Source organism: Oncorhynchus clarkii, chromosome 26, assembly GCF_045791955.1.
Source record: "Oncorhynchus clarkii lewisi isolate Uvic-CL-2024 chromosome 26, UVic_Ocla_1.0, whole genome shotgun sequence".
NCBI lineage: Eukaryota > Metazoa > Chordata > Actinopteri > Salmoniformes > Salmonidae > Oncorhynchus > Oncorhynchus clarkii.
In genome coordinates this window covers 25,134,714-25,150,171 of record NC_092172.1, presented here as the reverse complement: position 1 = coordinate 25,150,171, position 15,458 = coordinate 25,134,714, and the positions used below count along the sequence as shown (strand labels likewise).

Sequence of the window (15,458 nt, the reverse complement as noted above, 5' to 3'; positions counted from 1 at the left end):
GATGCAATTGATAGTGTAGGATGCAGTATACACATATGAGATGTGAGATATTTAAACATTCTTAAAAGTGGTGTTATTAAAGCGACTAGTGTTCCATTTATTAAAAAGTGGCCAATGATATCAAGTCTGAAAGTAGGCAGCCGCCTCTCTGTACTAGAGATGGCTGTTGAACAATCTGGTGGCCTTGAGATAGATTGAAAAAGAGCCTTTCTCTGTCCCAGCTTTGATACACCTGTACTGACCTCGCCTTCTGGATGATAGCAGGGTGAATAGGCAGTGGCTCGGGTGGTTATTGTCCTTGATGATCTTTCTTGCCTTCCTGTGACATTGGGCGTTGCAGCTATCCTGGAGGGCAGGTAGTTTGCCCCCGGTGATGCATTGTGCAGACCTCACCACCCTCTGGAGAGCCCTGCGTTTGTGGGTGATGCAGTTGCCGTACCAGGCGGTGATACAGCCCGACAGGATGCTCTCGATTGTGCACCTGTAAAAGTTAGTGAGGGTTTTCGATGACAAGCCAAATTTGTTAAACCTCAGGAGGCTGAAGAGGCGCCGTTGTGCCTTCACCACACGGGTCTGTGTGGGTGGACCATTTCAGTTTGTCAGTAATGTGTACACAGAAGGAACTTAAAAACGTTCCACCTTTTCCACTACTGTCCCACCAATGTGTATAGGGGGATGCTCCCTTTGCAGTTTCCTGAAGTCCATGATCATCTCTTTTGTTTTGCTGACACCACACTGCGAGCCCTCACCTCAACCCCTCACTAGGTTGTCTTGTCGTTGTTGGTAATTAAGACTACCACTGCAGTGTCATCTGCAACCTTGGTGATTGAGTTGGAGGCGTGCATGGCCATGCAGTCGTGGGTAAACAGGGAGTACAGGAGGGGGCTGAGAAGGCACGCTTTTGTAGGGCCCCAGTGTTGAAGATCAGCGGAGCGGAGATGTTGTTTCTTACCTTCACCATCTTGGGACGGCCCGTTAGGAAGTCCAGGATCCAGTTGCACAGGGCGGGGTCAAGACCCAGGATCTCAAGCTTAATGACGAGTTTGGAGGGTACTATGGTGTTGAATGCTGAGATGTAGTCAATGAACAGCATTCTTACATAGGTATTCCTCATCCAGATGGGATAGGGCAGTGTGATGGCGATTGCATTGTGTGTGGACCGTAAGCATTGGGGAAGTAAGCAAATTGAAGTGGGTCTAGGGTAAAAATCCAACGTAAAAATATTTTTTTCCATACGTCTACAGATGAGACAGTCACACTTCATATACAATGTAGGCCATAGGATGGTAGCTAGCTAAGTCCACAGACGCAATGAACAAAACACTACCAACTTCCTCCAAGCTAGCTAACCACTGCAGCTAACCTCAGCAAAAAAAGTAACGTCCTCTGCGTTTATTTTCAGCAAACTTAACACCATATCAGCCAGTTCTTGCTGTGAGATGTTACCCCCCTCTTCCACCAAGGTACCTGCTAGTTTCCGGATGTCCCAGACGTGCTCAATGGGATTGAGATCCGGGTTCGTCGCTGGCCATGACAGAACACTGACATTCCTGTCTTGCAGGAAATCAGGGTCATGCTGGAGTGTCATGTTGGGATAAGCCTTCAGGAAGGGTACCACATGAGAGAGGAGGATGTCTTCCCTGTAACACACAGCATTGAGATTGCCTGCAATGACAACAAGCTCAGTCCGATGATGCTGTGACACACCGCCCCAGACCATAACGGACGCTACACCTCCAAATTGATCCAGTGCCAGAGTACAGCCTCCAGTATTTATGCTGCAGTAGTTTGTGTCGGGGGGCTAGGGTCAGTTTGTTATATCTGGAGTACTTCTCCTGTCCTATTCGGTGTCCTGTGTGAATCTAAGTGTGCGTTCTCTAATTCTCTCCTCTCTTTCTCTCTCTCGGAGGACCTGAGCCCTAGGACCATGCCCCAGGACTACCTGACATGATGACTCCTTGCTGTCCCCAGTCCACCTGACTGTGCTGCTGCTCCAGTTTCAACTATTCTGCCTTATTATAATTCGACCATGCTGGTCATTTATGAACATTTGAACATCTTGACCATGTTTTGTTATAATCTCCACCCGGCACAGCCAGAAGAGGACTGGCCACCCCACATAGCCTGGTTCCTCTCTAGGTTTCTTCCTAGGTTTTGGCCTTTCTAGGGAGTTTTTCCTAGCCACCGTGCTTCTACACCTGCATTGCTTGCTGTTTGGGGTTTTAGGCTGGGTTTCTGTACAGCACTTTGAGATATCAGCTGATGTACGAAGGGCTATATAAATAAATTTGATTTGATTTGAGTACAGCCCTCGGTGTAAAGCTCGTTCCTTCAACGATAAACGCAAATCCGACCATCACCCCTGGTGAGACAAAACCGTGACTCGTCAGTGAAGAGCACTTTTTGCCAGTCCTGTCTGGTCCAGCGATGGTGGGTTTGTGCCCATAGGTAACGCTGTTGCCGGTGATGTCTGGTGAGGACCTGCCTTACAACAGGCCTACAAGCCCTCAATCCAGCCTCTCAGCCTATTGCGGACAGTCTGAGCACTGATGGAGGGATTGTGCGTTCCTGGTGTAACTCGGGCAGTTGTTGTTGCCATCCTGTACCTGTCCCCAAGGTGTGATGTTCGGATGTACCGATCCTGTGCAGGTGTTGTTACATGTGGTCTGCCATGGCGAGGACAATCAGCTGTCCGTCCTGTCTCAGGCGTCTCACAGTACAGACATTGCAATTTATTGCCCTGGCCACATCTGCAGTCCCCATGCCTCCTTGCAGCATGCCTAAGGCACATTCACGCAGATGAGCAGGGACCCTGGGCATCTCTTTTGGTGCTTTTCAGAGTCAGTAGAAAGGCATTTTTAGTGTCCTGAATTTTCATAACTGTGACCTTAATTTCCTACCGTCTGTAAGCTGTTAGTGTCTTAACGACCATTCCATGGATGCATGTTCATTAATTGTTTATGGTTCATTGAACAAGCATGAGAAACAGTGTTTAACCCCCTTACAATGAAGATTTGTTATTTGGATTTTTACGAATTATCTTTGAAAGACAGGGTCGCTTCTTTTTTTGTTGAGTTTAGTATTGATGTAATTAAATCACAATGTATTAGCTCGTTTCCATTAAACAGCTGCCCGTGTTAGCTAGTTAAGGACACTGCACTGATGTGCTGTGCAAAACATTTGGCTATGGGCTGGTACTGCAGTATGGGATTATGGAGAGTGAATGAAATTGTTTCATCATCATCTTGCTAGGTAGTTATCTAGCTGTGGCCATGTGGCTAGTATCAACAAGGGATTTTTACAAAAAAAAGCAGCATTAGCGCAGAGCTTGGAATCTAGACCATAAGCACAGATATTCATTGCCAAACAATGCTACTGCAACCTTCTGGTTTGGAATATTTTAAGGCTGAGTGGCTGATGAATTCCAAGGTCTTTGCTGTGTGAACACTGTCATGACGTTGGCCTGGGGGGAGGGGGGTAGGTTTATGACAGTCAAATACCTCTTCCCCCCCTTTTCCTCGCTCTTCCCTACGGAGGTTACATTTGCAAATGGTTAACAGAGATTCTGGGAACATCAGAAGGTGGGGGGAAATGAACTATATTCTGTTAATCAGACCAATTGAACATGTGCATGCGGTGGTACTTAATGAATATGATGTCAGTTCGGTTGTCATTGGAGACATTCTCATCAATAAGATGACAAACTCTACAGTGGAAAGTCTACACATCAGAGTTATCGGATTCACATGGAATTTTTGTTCAATTTAAATGTTTGAATATTAAATTATTCGTGATGGGATGAAATGTGATTTTAGCTTCTAAAATGTGAGATTTGGGTTTTCATAAGATTGAGCAGAGCCCCATCAGTGGCCCGCCCCTGTGAAGGGACATGGGCTATAAAACACGCCCTCCTCTCCCTTCCTATATAAGCCCTTGACAACAATATAACCTCCTGTTCCGAGGACGACGGTCCTATGTCAGAATGGTTCAGATAATAACTACAGAACGAAGCCAACATCAGCGTTAGCTTTGGTTGCGAATGGTATGAACTTTGAACTCTTATTCATGACAGAAGTGATACCTCCTAGCCATTGAGTTAGCAACAGCCGCTGAAAACAAGGGTTAGGAAGGAAGAGACAAAGTATCCTGTCTATCACCCAACAATGTTACTACAACGTAACCAATTGACAACCAGAGACATTCTTCAAAGGACACAGGACTTGGTTGGGCAACACGGCCTCCCATCTACCACCAACCTACCGAAGCGCAGCTCAGAGTAAATATTGCATTTTCCTTTTCCAAATGGGCAGTAATTTAGAATGCATAAGATACTATATTTACAATAGCACAGCTTCTTCCCTTTGTTCCTCAGTCTTCCCGCTCTTTCACTCAAACCCAGTCCCTTTTCTTTTGTGTAACAAGCTGTCATATCTGTTCCGCCTGCTAGGGACGTTTTCCTTTGACGTAATCAAGTTATGATTTAATTATGTGTATGTGTAATTCTGTGTGATTAGTTAGGCATTTAGTAAATAAATAAACCCAATGTTGTATTGCTGATTCAAATTGTTAGCCAGGGTTCATGCAGATAACCAAGAATTTACAACTTTCAGATGAGACCGAATTATGACGATTAATATTGACTGCTATTGATGTAAAATATTACTAGGTCTTTAAGAGTTTATTCGGAAGATAACAGCTCTAAATATTATTTTGTGGTGCCTGACTCTTTAGTTAATTACATTTACATGATTAGCTCAATCAGGTAATATTAATTACGGAGAAATTATTTTATAGAATAGCATGTCATATCACTTAATCCGGCATAGTCAAAGACACGACAACACAAAAAAAGGGATTGACCGCCGACACTCTGTTGAGAGATGCTAAGTACTGTCGGCAGGCAAACGTTTGACAATACTACAGGTGTGTCTGAGCTTAACATTTACCCTAACTCTACCTAAGTCCCTGCCTCACCCCAATGAGGTTAATACTGTAAAAAAAAAACAATCAACATCTACCAGGGTCAGAACACGCAGAACGACTGTCTGGCACATTATAACATTTCCCAGAGGCTCAGAGGAGTTGTTTGAGGAGAAACAGGCGACGGCAGGGGTTTATTTTCCCCAAAGCTGACCCTGATATAGTAACGCAAAAGCCTGGAGAGATGCAGCAGCTAGGCAGCCTGTCAGCAGAATGCTGTGTGTGTGTGTGTAAATAGCAGAGCAGCACTGTTCAGACTGGACATCAGCTCTCCACCCCAGCTAGGTGGCCTGTCTAATACCAGACGTAAACCACTACAAGAGCAGTGTCTGACAGTCGACTCATTTCCTGAAGCTATTTTTCTTAGACACAAGAAACCAAATTAGCATACTCAAAATTGAAGACGTTCCAGGAATTGCGTTTGAAGTAGTAACAATTACTGCAAATAGTAACTATAGTGTTAATGACACTGCTAGTTGACACACAGTACCCCAGTCAAGGACTGAAGAGAGCTTTGAGAGAATTAAACTAGTGCTGCTTTTCTTAGTAAAGGCACCATCAGAATCATCTGAAAGATAGACTGCAGACAAGCACATCACTAAGCATGCTCAGACTACCAGAGCAATGGTCCTCCTTTTGTATTAATCAATAGCTGATGAAAGTTCTCCTTGTTTTCCTAGAAAATGTTCTCTCATGTTTGAGCTCTTGTCTTGGTTCATCCTGATTGGCCAGCTAGCCCTTGGATGAGGGCTGCCTTTGGCATGATTGGACTGCTGTTGAGTCAAACGTGCTACATCAAGTTCAGAGGTGACTTGTAAGCTGATAAAATCCTTATTGAAATCATATCAGGACAAATATGCCTATCTGCTTTCAGGAAGTAAACCTAGCCTGTAACCTGCATTATTATCAAAGAGCTCAAAGATGGTGTGAAGTAGACTTTTATAAGCGTCTACTGATCCATTGTTGAGAATGCCACTGTTTTTGATGCTGGTTTTTATTTGAAGTTAGCTTATTCAAGTTGGCCCGAAATCCATAAAACAGCAGATGAAAGTAAGAGAGGTGGCTTCCCCACTGAGACAGACATATCATCTAGGACTTATCCCGTGTTCCAAACAAACAGGCCAGTCTGTCAACAACAACAGTATAGTTAGGCTATATGAGTCTACCCCCCACGGCCCCATCAGTTACATAACCACCAACATCATATTCTCTCCCTTTCATTGAGGGCTCTTAAAATCCAAAGTTACACATCTACCATAGAGCTGCTCCTAGGGAAGTGCGGGAAAAGCAGGGGAAACCCCAGGCTAAAATACAGGACAGGCAAGCAGCATACATCTCTTCCCTGCAGTGACTTCACAACACTTCCTGCTAGCTTGGTGACCACAGGGCCAGAACAACCTCAGCCCTGTGTGGACAAGACAATGAGGGTCACTTATTAATACCACATCCCCAACAGAAATAGAAAGTCTAAAACAGGCAAAGCCCTCCCAGACCAGAGCAATTTGACAAAACACTCAATATGGCTGAGGTACAGGCTATGCCTAGCTACTGATAACATTTCTATGATATGCCCGCTCCCAGATCAAATGCCACGATCAGAGTCCATGATGCCAAACAAGGGTCAGCCATCATCCTCATCAGTTCAATAGCCAGTCAGTCAGGTTAGTCAGCCACAGCCAGCCCAGTATATAACAACAGTGTCTTAATGTGAACCCTTCTGCATGGCTCCGTCTGGAGGAGGAAGTGACCTGACGTTCCCATCGGCTCAACATTTATCTTTTGCTCATTAATTCAAATCAGCTCCCACAAACAAAACCCTTACTGATGCCTTCCAAAGCCCAACATTTGAATAATTAACTGTGGCCACCTGACAGTTCACACAATAGGAGGTCGCAATGGTTCTCTAAAAACAGGTTTGCGTCTTAAAACATGTTGGAAACATAGGAGAGAAAGGCATCAAGGGATAGATGTCATTCAGTGACTAAACTTGGATCACCTCTCCTATAAATCTGTCAACTATATTGAGCTGTGGAATGTCTCTCAGTGCTGTCTTTAAATCATCACTTCCTGTTGAGAGATTACTAAGATAAAAAAAAAAGTTTGGGTTGCAGCAGGTCTCAGATATGGCAGGCAGCGCTGCTGTCGGCTTGTGAAGTTAACTACCCTCACCTCTGGGGGCATTCTCACCATGTCACCCTTTCTCGGTGACATACACACACTGCGGTTGACCTGGGAAGGCAACAGTTACTGAAAGTAGTGGTGTGAATGTTATTCTTAGTCAGTAAACCTGTGAGTGTGTTAAAACGACAACCACATTCTACCAAAATCTGTGTAGGACCTTTTATAGAAGTAAAGCAGATGTGTGCTTTTACACACCAATGCAAACACTCAATTACACAAATAACACCTTAGGCAGTTATTCTAATCTGGGTTTTGGGTCAGATTGGTGTAAAATGTTTCTCAGCAGGGAGTGAGTGTCTCACTGGGTCTCAGTGTGTGTGTGTCAGGCCAGCAGCTGTGCTCTCCTTAGAAGTGTGAAGGTCCCTGTGGCTGTCCAGCAGGCCCAGTAGCAGGAGATCCATGCCCCTCTCAAGGAGCAGCCTGCCTTGCCAGCCGCTGCCCAGATGGAGATGCTAGCCCACTGTGTTTGTGCCTCAGACCACCACCACAATGCCCCCATTCTGCTAGGCGGTAGGCAGGGCCGGAGGGGTCTCGCCCTCCCTGTGGACCCCAACACTGCTCCTTCCTTCCACAGCTGCTGAATAGAGAGAAGGAGACATAGGAGCACCAGAGGGAGAAAAGAGAGCAGGGCTAATATGGCTCTCTGCCACCTCTTCACCCATGTTACATAGAGACCACAGTGCCAGGGTTGTTTTAATGACAGAATAATATGAAGCTGAATGGCTACAAGGCCAGGCTCTTTGAAAGCTGCACACTGATTGCAGTGTGTGAAAATAATTATAGTGCATTGTAGTACACTTATGGTGGTCTCTCCCGAGCCCGTACGGGAGTTGTAGCGATGAGACAAGATAGTAGCTACTAACAATTGGGGAGAAAAAGGGGTAAAAAGAAAAAGATGTCTAATGAGAGAGTGTACAGAAGACAGAGCAGCAGCCATTACCTCCCTTCCTGCTGTGTGTAAGCTGAGCTCTGAGACACTAAATACTTCATAGAGACAAGGGAGAGCAGAAATGAGCTTCAGCTGACACCTCTAGTCTTCTTCAGCAGTGGCTAATGCAATCTACCGTCAGTCAATCAATACTGCAGAGTGAGCTATTGACAAAGAGCAGAGGAAGGTGGTTAGTGTGGTCGATGTATTCCGTACCTGCATGGTCTGCCTCAGTAGATGGGGTCTGTCCCTATCTCACTATCAAACCAAGGTGCATGCATGAACACTGGAGCAAAGACTGGTTGGTTGTTTAGGAACAAAACCAGAGGCAAGCTCAACTATGGAGCCAAACCGATAGGGTTGGCTTAGATTGTAGACAACGTGTATATTTTGTGTCCAATGTTTATAAAATAATTACACAATGAGCAGTTGTCTCAAATGCATTGCTACAGTTGTTGGTTAACTAGCTAGAGAATTTCAGCCATCATAACATAAACTCAGTTAAAACACAACAAAACAAAGACATGGGATCAATAAGATGAAATGAGCCAGTTACAATTCCCATATGCTCATTTCTTGTCATTCTTGCAAGCAATCTGGCCATCCATAATCACAATAATCACATAATCACGCTGACTTCTGCCTCATGGAAGCGTGGACGTCATTTTCATGACGTTATCTATTCTGCAACTCTGGGTAGTACAATGGAAGTTTGCAAGCAAACTTTTTAAATAGTGCCTTTCGATAACTGCCTTCATCAGGGTATCAGTAGTTGGCCTGCTTGCCTTTACAGATTGAGTGAAGACAAAGCTGTCCTCATCTCTCTGCATACCAATTCTACAGCCTATCCTTATGCCCTAAGTGCACACTTGTTCACTTACCTTGAGGAGCAGAGAGCACAAGAGCACACTTCATTGGGATGCAAACACTCCCTCAGCCTCCATGCACCAGGTGGACACCCCAACAAGGCAGCAGAAGGCCCAGCTCAGACAACATACAGATTCCCAAACATGTTGCAGTCTGGTTTCCAGATACCTCGGGGGATAATGAATGCCAGGATTATATCCTCCCACCATCTTGATTACAGATTTTTCTCTAATGGAAAACCCAAAGCTACAGTATCTGCTACATTACACTTTGCACTTAATAACCAGATAGTGAAGATGGGGCATTTGTTAGGCAGAGAAGTGATTTTGTTAATTACTCCTCTGTGATGCCCAAATTGTTCATGTGACCGCCCATGACCCCTAAAAAGTAACCCAAATACTTCACACTGCATTCATTATAGGCTTTTGACGCCTGTTTCTTTAAAAATGTAACTGAAAGCACATCATGCCAAGTACAACGAGATTCTGGTGCTCTGTCACAATATTATACTTTCAATGGCATGTAAGCCTATCTAATGACACAAGAAGATAATCAAAACATCTGGAACTAATCAAATCCTATAGATTCCGATTATCGCTACGGCTCATAATGACTTAGACAAGGTTGTAGCGAAGTGTGGCACAACAATGAGTTGAGGCTACATGGTTTCGTACAGACATGCCACAGCACGCGATAACATGGTTACATTGCAACATTTAGGGACAACAATGTTACAAAACATGTGCAGATAGAGGATTGATTACCACAACATCCTAAATGACAACAATTAACACATCTCAAATTGACAGATATTAGTACGGAACACAGAACCATAGTCACCCACAACAGTGTAACTAGATTGAGCTGTGCACGAACCCAGGCGATTAGTATAATTCAGGCATGCAGTAACACTGCCTTGCGGACAGTAACATACCCACTTCCTGTCTTGCTTGTCGTTATTGCTGAGCTATCAGCGGCCACAACAACACAAAAAACTCAGACAAACTCCCCGTCAAATAACCCGTTGGTTCCATCAATTGGCTGACCCTTCTCGTCCCGGCACCAGTCAGTCAATGCGACTGATCGAAGGAACGCGGAGGTCGCTAATGTAGCTAGCTAATAGCACCGGTTAAATGGGTGGAGCCATTAAAAACCACTTGGAATTATATTAAGCTAATAGATGTAGTTATAACGGCTGTAAGAAACTAATTACAAAAATACAAAACCGCCTAATTTGAAATTTTCTTTCAAATTATTGGGAAGCTATCCGGGCTGAGATGGTATTGCAGCACAGCGCTAGAGGCACTGCTTGAGTGTACAACAACTCACCGTAAGCTATCGCTTTATGTTGACCAAATGTCTTTACAACTTAACGCGGCAGGCCATGAAGATGCTGTATGTTATTGCGAGCATCCAGTTTGTCTCAAGTAAAAAGAAGAATATCCCAATTGGACGCTCGCTCTATGCGGAGTTCGCACAGGCCTCGTAAATGAAATGGATGGCCTCCCCCTCCTTCCAACCAACAGCAGTACGCATGCGCTAATTTATTGTCAGCAACACACAAGGGAATTTCAGCTGACTGAAGACGTGTGAGCTGTGAGTACAACCTTGTGGTCAAACCAGTGATGTGGAAGCAAAAATAATATCTCCAACAGAATGCGGCCAAGTTGCAGTTTGCAGGAAAAATATATCGAGAGAGAAGAATACCTAATGCTATGGTCCTCCACTACTGATATGTCATTAACTCTCTTTTTTTAACAATTTGAATGAAATGCTTGATCTTATCCAAGGCAGTATCAATTCTAATGACTTTTGCCACCTATTGCATTCATGCTATCATCTCAAAGCTGCCAGCACGGAGCATCATTAAAAATGGCTGGGTTTCCCAGAGGCAAACTTTTGGCATCGCTCAATCACCCAGCACAGCACATAGGCTACCTTGTAGCTTCCTTAGGTTGTGGCTACATAGAACCATCTGGTGGACAACCTGTGAAAATACATCCTCAGTACTCCCACCATACAAATTATATGTGAACACAAACGTGCAGAGTAACCACATGTCCATTTAATAAACAAAAACACTGTACATTTGCTGCAGCTTCATAAAAAGTGTGGCTTGGAGAACCTTAACAATTACTATACACACTCCCACACGTGATCTTGTAACAAACGTTTTTCCAACCAAAACAACATTGTAGCTGTGGTCTGTGGGTTAGCTATAACACAAATTAAATATATCAAATGTGCTCTCAAGATTCAATTCCTACAAAAGTAGTGCATGTGGCACATTCTGCCTCCCTGTATTTTCTATATAAAAATGGATGAAGTGGTCTTTTTAAATTTTTTTTTACAACAAACAGGTTAACAGCATTTGAAATGGAAGTGTTTTGAAAAATTGAGGCCCTTTAAAAAATTGAATATTTTCTATGCAGTCAAGAATTCTCAAGCTTGATCTCAGTATACAGAACAGTGTCAACTTGGACCAGACCTGCATACACAGTTACAAATACTTGTGGTGTCACATGCTTCATCTGCCTTGCTGAAATTCATTTATGATAAAGGATAACGTTTATTATTCCAGTTTACACACCAATTCCTTAAAAAATAAACTTAATTAAACAAAATGTTTAAAAAAATATTAAATCTGTAATGACTTGATCAAACAAAAATGGTTTAGTTCCGACATCATGAGATCAGTCACTATCCCATTGCTAGCTACCAAGAGGACACTTCCCAAAAACAATTACTGTGAGTCCTTAAGAATATGACTAACTATTTTCTGGCAAATCTTTTGTGACAATATGACCACAAATCACTTGAAAATATATCTGTCTGGGCTGGAGTGTCACAATACAAGACCATCATTTCCCTGGGAAATATTTCTGAAAGTAGCACTTTTAGGTGACACAAAATCTCCTGTAAGACTTCACACCTCAGCATCCATAACTCTCTGGCATCGCATGCAGGAACAGGCCATCTGATGGCATTCCTCTCAAAGCTGACAACAGCAGCAGCCTCAAGGAGCCCAACAACTAGTCTAAAATAAGCGATTTGGATGCTTTATAAATATTATTTTTTTTGTTCTATTCTCACATCATAACATGTTATGTCGATACTGCAGTGCCAACTACAGATACCTGCAGTGAGATGGCATACATTTACAAAAACAGGCTACATACACTTGTAATAAGTGAGAAAGCTCATTGTGCAACATTGTTGAGCAACACAGCATTATTGAGCAACATTACCAGAGACAAACAAAAACAAATGAAAACTCAGTCCTACCAGCTAGAACACAATTGGCAACAGATGCCATTGATTCACTATATTACATGTATTGTATGCACTATTAACAATAGTCTGATTTAGTCGTTTGGAAATGTAGCAGATACACAGGCAAGACATAGTCATTTGAATGTTTGCATATGAATGTTTGCAAAGTTGTAACCCGATCAATTCAGATCAATCCTCATCCACTACTCATGAAAGTAAACATGTGCAAACACACCAATAATTGTATTTAGAATAAAAAAGTGTATAATACAGTTTAAGAAAGCAGTCAGCCTCAATGCCCATGGAGAAACATAGCCAAACCTAAATCTAACCCATTCACAAAAGTTCCCTAAAACACTTGGTCTGCACTCCATACTAAGATGCACCGAGTGTTTGCAAAAATTGCTAATTGTTTGCAAACATAATTCAGACATCCTGGCCAGTACGTGACCAAACAGGTCTGCAATCACAGATCTGTTTACACAACCACCGAACGTCTCACACAAATCCAAGTCTGGCTCAAGCGAATGTAAAGATCCACTGTGGCCCCTCTGTTTAGCTACACATCTAACGCTTGTGTTCAGAATTGAAATGGCCTATTGCCAACACAAATTAAATAAACCCAAACCCAAGCCTATCTGAACGTGAATTAAAAATGGTACAATGGCTACTACTAGGAAAAGTAACTTAAATGTTTTGTTTCTTGACAAATGCTGTAATACTCAGTGTAAACTAAATGGTACTGCTTGGCAAATGACATGTTTACAAAACCTGAAGCAAGAAGACAGTCACGGCAGCAAAGGTAGAGCCTGTGCACCTTTCTACTGTGTATAGCTACTTAACAGATACATATGCATACCTGTGTAAACTATTATAAGACTGTATGTGGCCTTATCTGACAGGTGTCAAACAAAGATGAGATTTCATATGAGAAGTGTAAAAGACGGAGAAACTATTTGTTTGTACGATAAAACAAATACACTGAAACAAAAGTGTTGAGCACCACTTTACATCTTTCATTGCAGTGTTGTTAAAAATATAGCCCAGATGCAGCTTAGAAAATATATGCACTCAAACAAATCCAAAAACATTTTCCATATATTCAAAAACAGACCAATTCTTAAAACATTTTCTTAGATAGAGAAAAGCGGACAAACAAATTAGTGTGTTTCGAGTTGATACTAGTGCTAGCTAAATTACAAATTTCAATTAAATATCGCTACAATCGATGTTGACCAAAAAGTGCCATTTAAGAAAAACACACCAATTGAATTTAGTGAGAATATGGCATTTCAAGCAAAACCTCCAATTCAGATCATAGTGCTTTTCCCAGAGAGGCGAGAGAGATTGAGCTCTGCTGTGGGGCACTGGGTCAGCCAGGTCCTGTGGTCTCCAGTCCACACAATCTACAGTAGGAAACAGGAAGTATGTCTCAGGCCCAAGGCTGGTCACATGGTCAGGGTCAGGGGTTATAGATAGAGACTGACTCCTAGTGGTTAGTCAGCTCTCTGTAAACATAACATACTCAGACTGGCTATTAGAGGAGGGCAATACACACACACATAGCCCTTATCAGGAAGCCCTCCTCTTGGAGCTTTACCATTCTCCCGTGGCCCACGATATACTCCCAGGGGTCCACCGGGAACAAAGGAAAAACATATACCAACCAGCAATACAATTAAGTGCACATTCTGAAATTCCCCCATAACCTTTATTCAGTAACTGTACACATCACCCTCTAAGAAGGCCTTCTGTATTTCACTAGAATGACAACACAATCCTGTTCACAACCAGGGCTGATAGGTTGTAGCAGGTCCTGCTATGCAGAGTGTAAAGGAATAACGAATTTGCAGCCGAAGGGCGAATGGTAGTTGATGCCCACTTCCTGGAACACCTGCTTGGGCACCCCGATGTCACACAGGTAGACCCTAGCCTCCCCACCATCTATAGGCAGGGGCAGGCCCAAAGACAGGGTCCACTTGGCCTCCACGGCCTGCTTCTGGCCACTCACTGGAGGGTCAATGCTGAGTACTGGAGCCCTGTTTTGGTTGGCCCAGTCCGCAGCCGCCAGGTACCAGGCCTGATCCCTTAGGAAGCCGTTCTCATGGCAGTCCAGACAGTTGATGACCAGGTCCACTGGGCTGACCGGCAGGTCTGGGAGGAGAGAGAGGGACAGAGATCAGGGTTTGAACTGAAAGCTTCTCCAGCAGAGGGCAACATTGTTTCCGTGTACCGCAGTTAAAAGCAGACAAGCAACACAGATTTCACAGTGTCTAGCTAATTTCGCCTTGTGTCTAACTATAATGAACGGAAATATAAATGCAACATGTAAAGTGTTGGTCCCATGTTTCATGAGCTGAAATAAAAGATCCCAGAAATGTTCATTACGCAAAAGAAAAGCGTATTTATCTCACATTTTGGGTACACATTTGTTTACATCCCTGTTAGTGAGCATTTCTCCTTTGCCAAGAAAATCCATCCACCTGACAGGTGTGGCATATCAAGAAGCTTATTAAACAGCATGATCATTACTCAGCTAGACCTTGTGCTGGGGACAAAAGGCCACTCTAAAATGTGCAGTGTTGTCACACAACACAATGCCACAGATGTCAAGTTGAGGGAACGTGCAATTGGCATGCAGACTGCAGGAATGTCCACCAGAGCTGTTAACAGAGAATGTAATGTTAATCTCTCTACCATAAACTGCCTCAAATGTTTTTTTGAGAATTTGGTGTGTGGACGAGTGGTTTGCTGACGTCAACGTCGTGAACAGAGTGCCTCATGGTGGCGGTGGGGTTATGATATGGGCAGGTATAAGCTGCGGACAACAAACACAGCATTTTATCGATGGCAATTGGAATGTCCAGAATTACCGTGACGAGTCCCATTGTTGTGCTATTCATCCGCCTCCATCACCATGTTTCAGCATGTTCCATGTCCCAAGGATCTGTACACACTTCCTGGAATCTGAAAATGTCCCAGTTCTTTCATGGCCTGCACAGTCAGACAGGTCACCCATGTTTGGGATGCTCTGGACCAGTCATGTGAAATCCATAGATTAGGGCCTAATGAATTTATTTCAATTAACTTATTTACTTATATAAACAGTAAAATCTATTAAATTATTGCATGTTGTGTTTATATTTTTTTGTTCAGTATATAACAGAGGGAAGTGTCTACTCTAGATTAGAAAACAATGGACTTTTTATTCAGCTCATACGAACAAAAA

At 43.3% G+C, this 15,458-nt stretch overlaps 2 protein-coding genes across 5 annotated transcripts in view; both read right to left on the bottom strand.

Annotated features, from left to right (window-relative positions):
• LOC139384737 (tyrosine-protein kinase CSK) overlaps positions 1–10,493 on the bottom strand; it is a 36,402-nt gene extending 25,909 nt beyond the window's left edge. Inside the window, exons 1-2 of one of the 4 annotated variants that reach the window (XM_071129601.1) lie at positions 9,891–10,493; positions 8,971–9,124 (exon numbers count right to left, since the gene is read on the bottom strand). The gene's annotated coding sequence lies outside the window, so the exon portion shown is untranslated. The remainder of the gene's footprint in view (positions 1–8,970; positions 9,125–9,890) is intronic. The other 3 variants (XM_071129602.1, XM_071129600.1, XM_071129603.1) reach the window with 3 other exon arrangements.
• A 506-nt stretch (positions 10,494–10,999) lies between these two features.
• Positions 11,000–15,458, bottom strand: part of LOC139384736 (enhancer of mRNA-decapping protein 3-like) — a 35,738-nt gene continuing 31,279 nt past the window's right edge. The window contains exon 7 of the mRNA XM_071129599.1: positions 11,000–14,383. Coding sequence (XP_070985700.1) covers positions 14,049–14,383 — 335 coding nt within the window. The 3' untranslated portion in view covers positions 11,000–14,048. The remainder of the gene's footprint in view (positions 14,384–15,458) is intronic.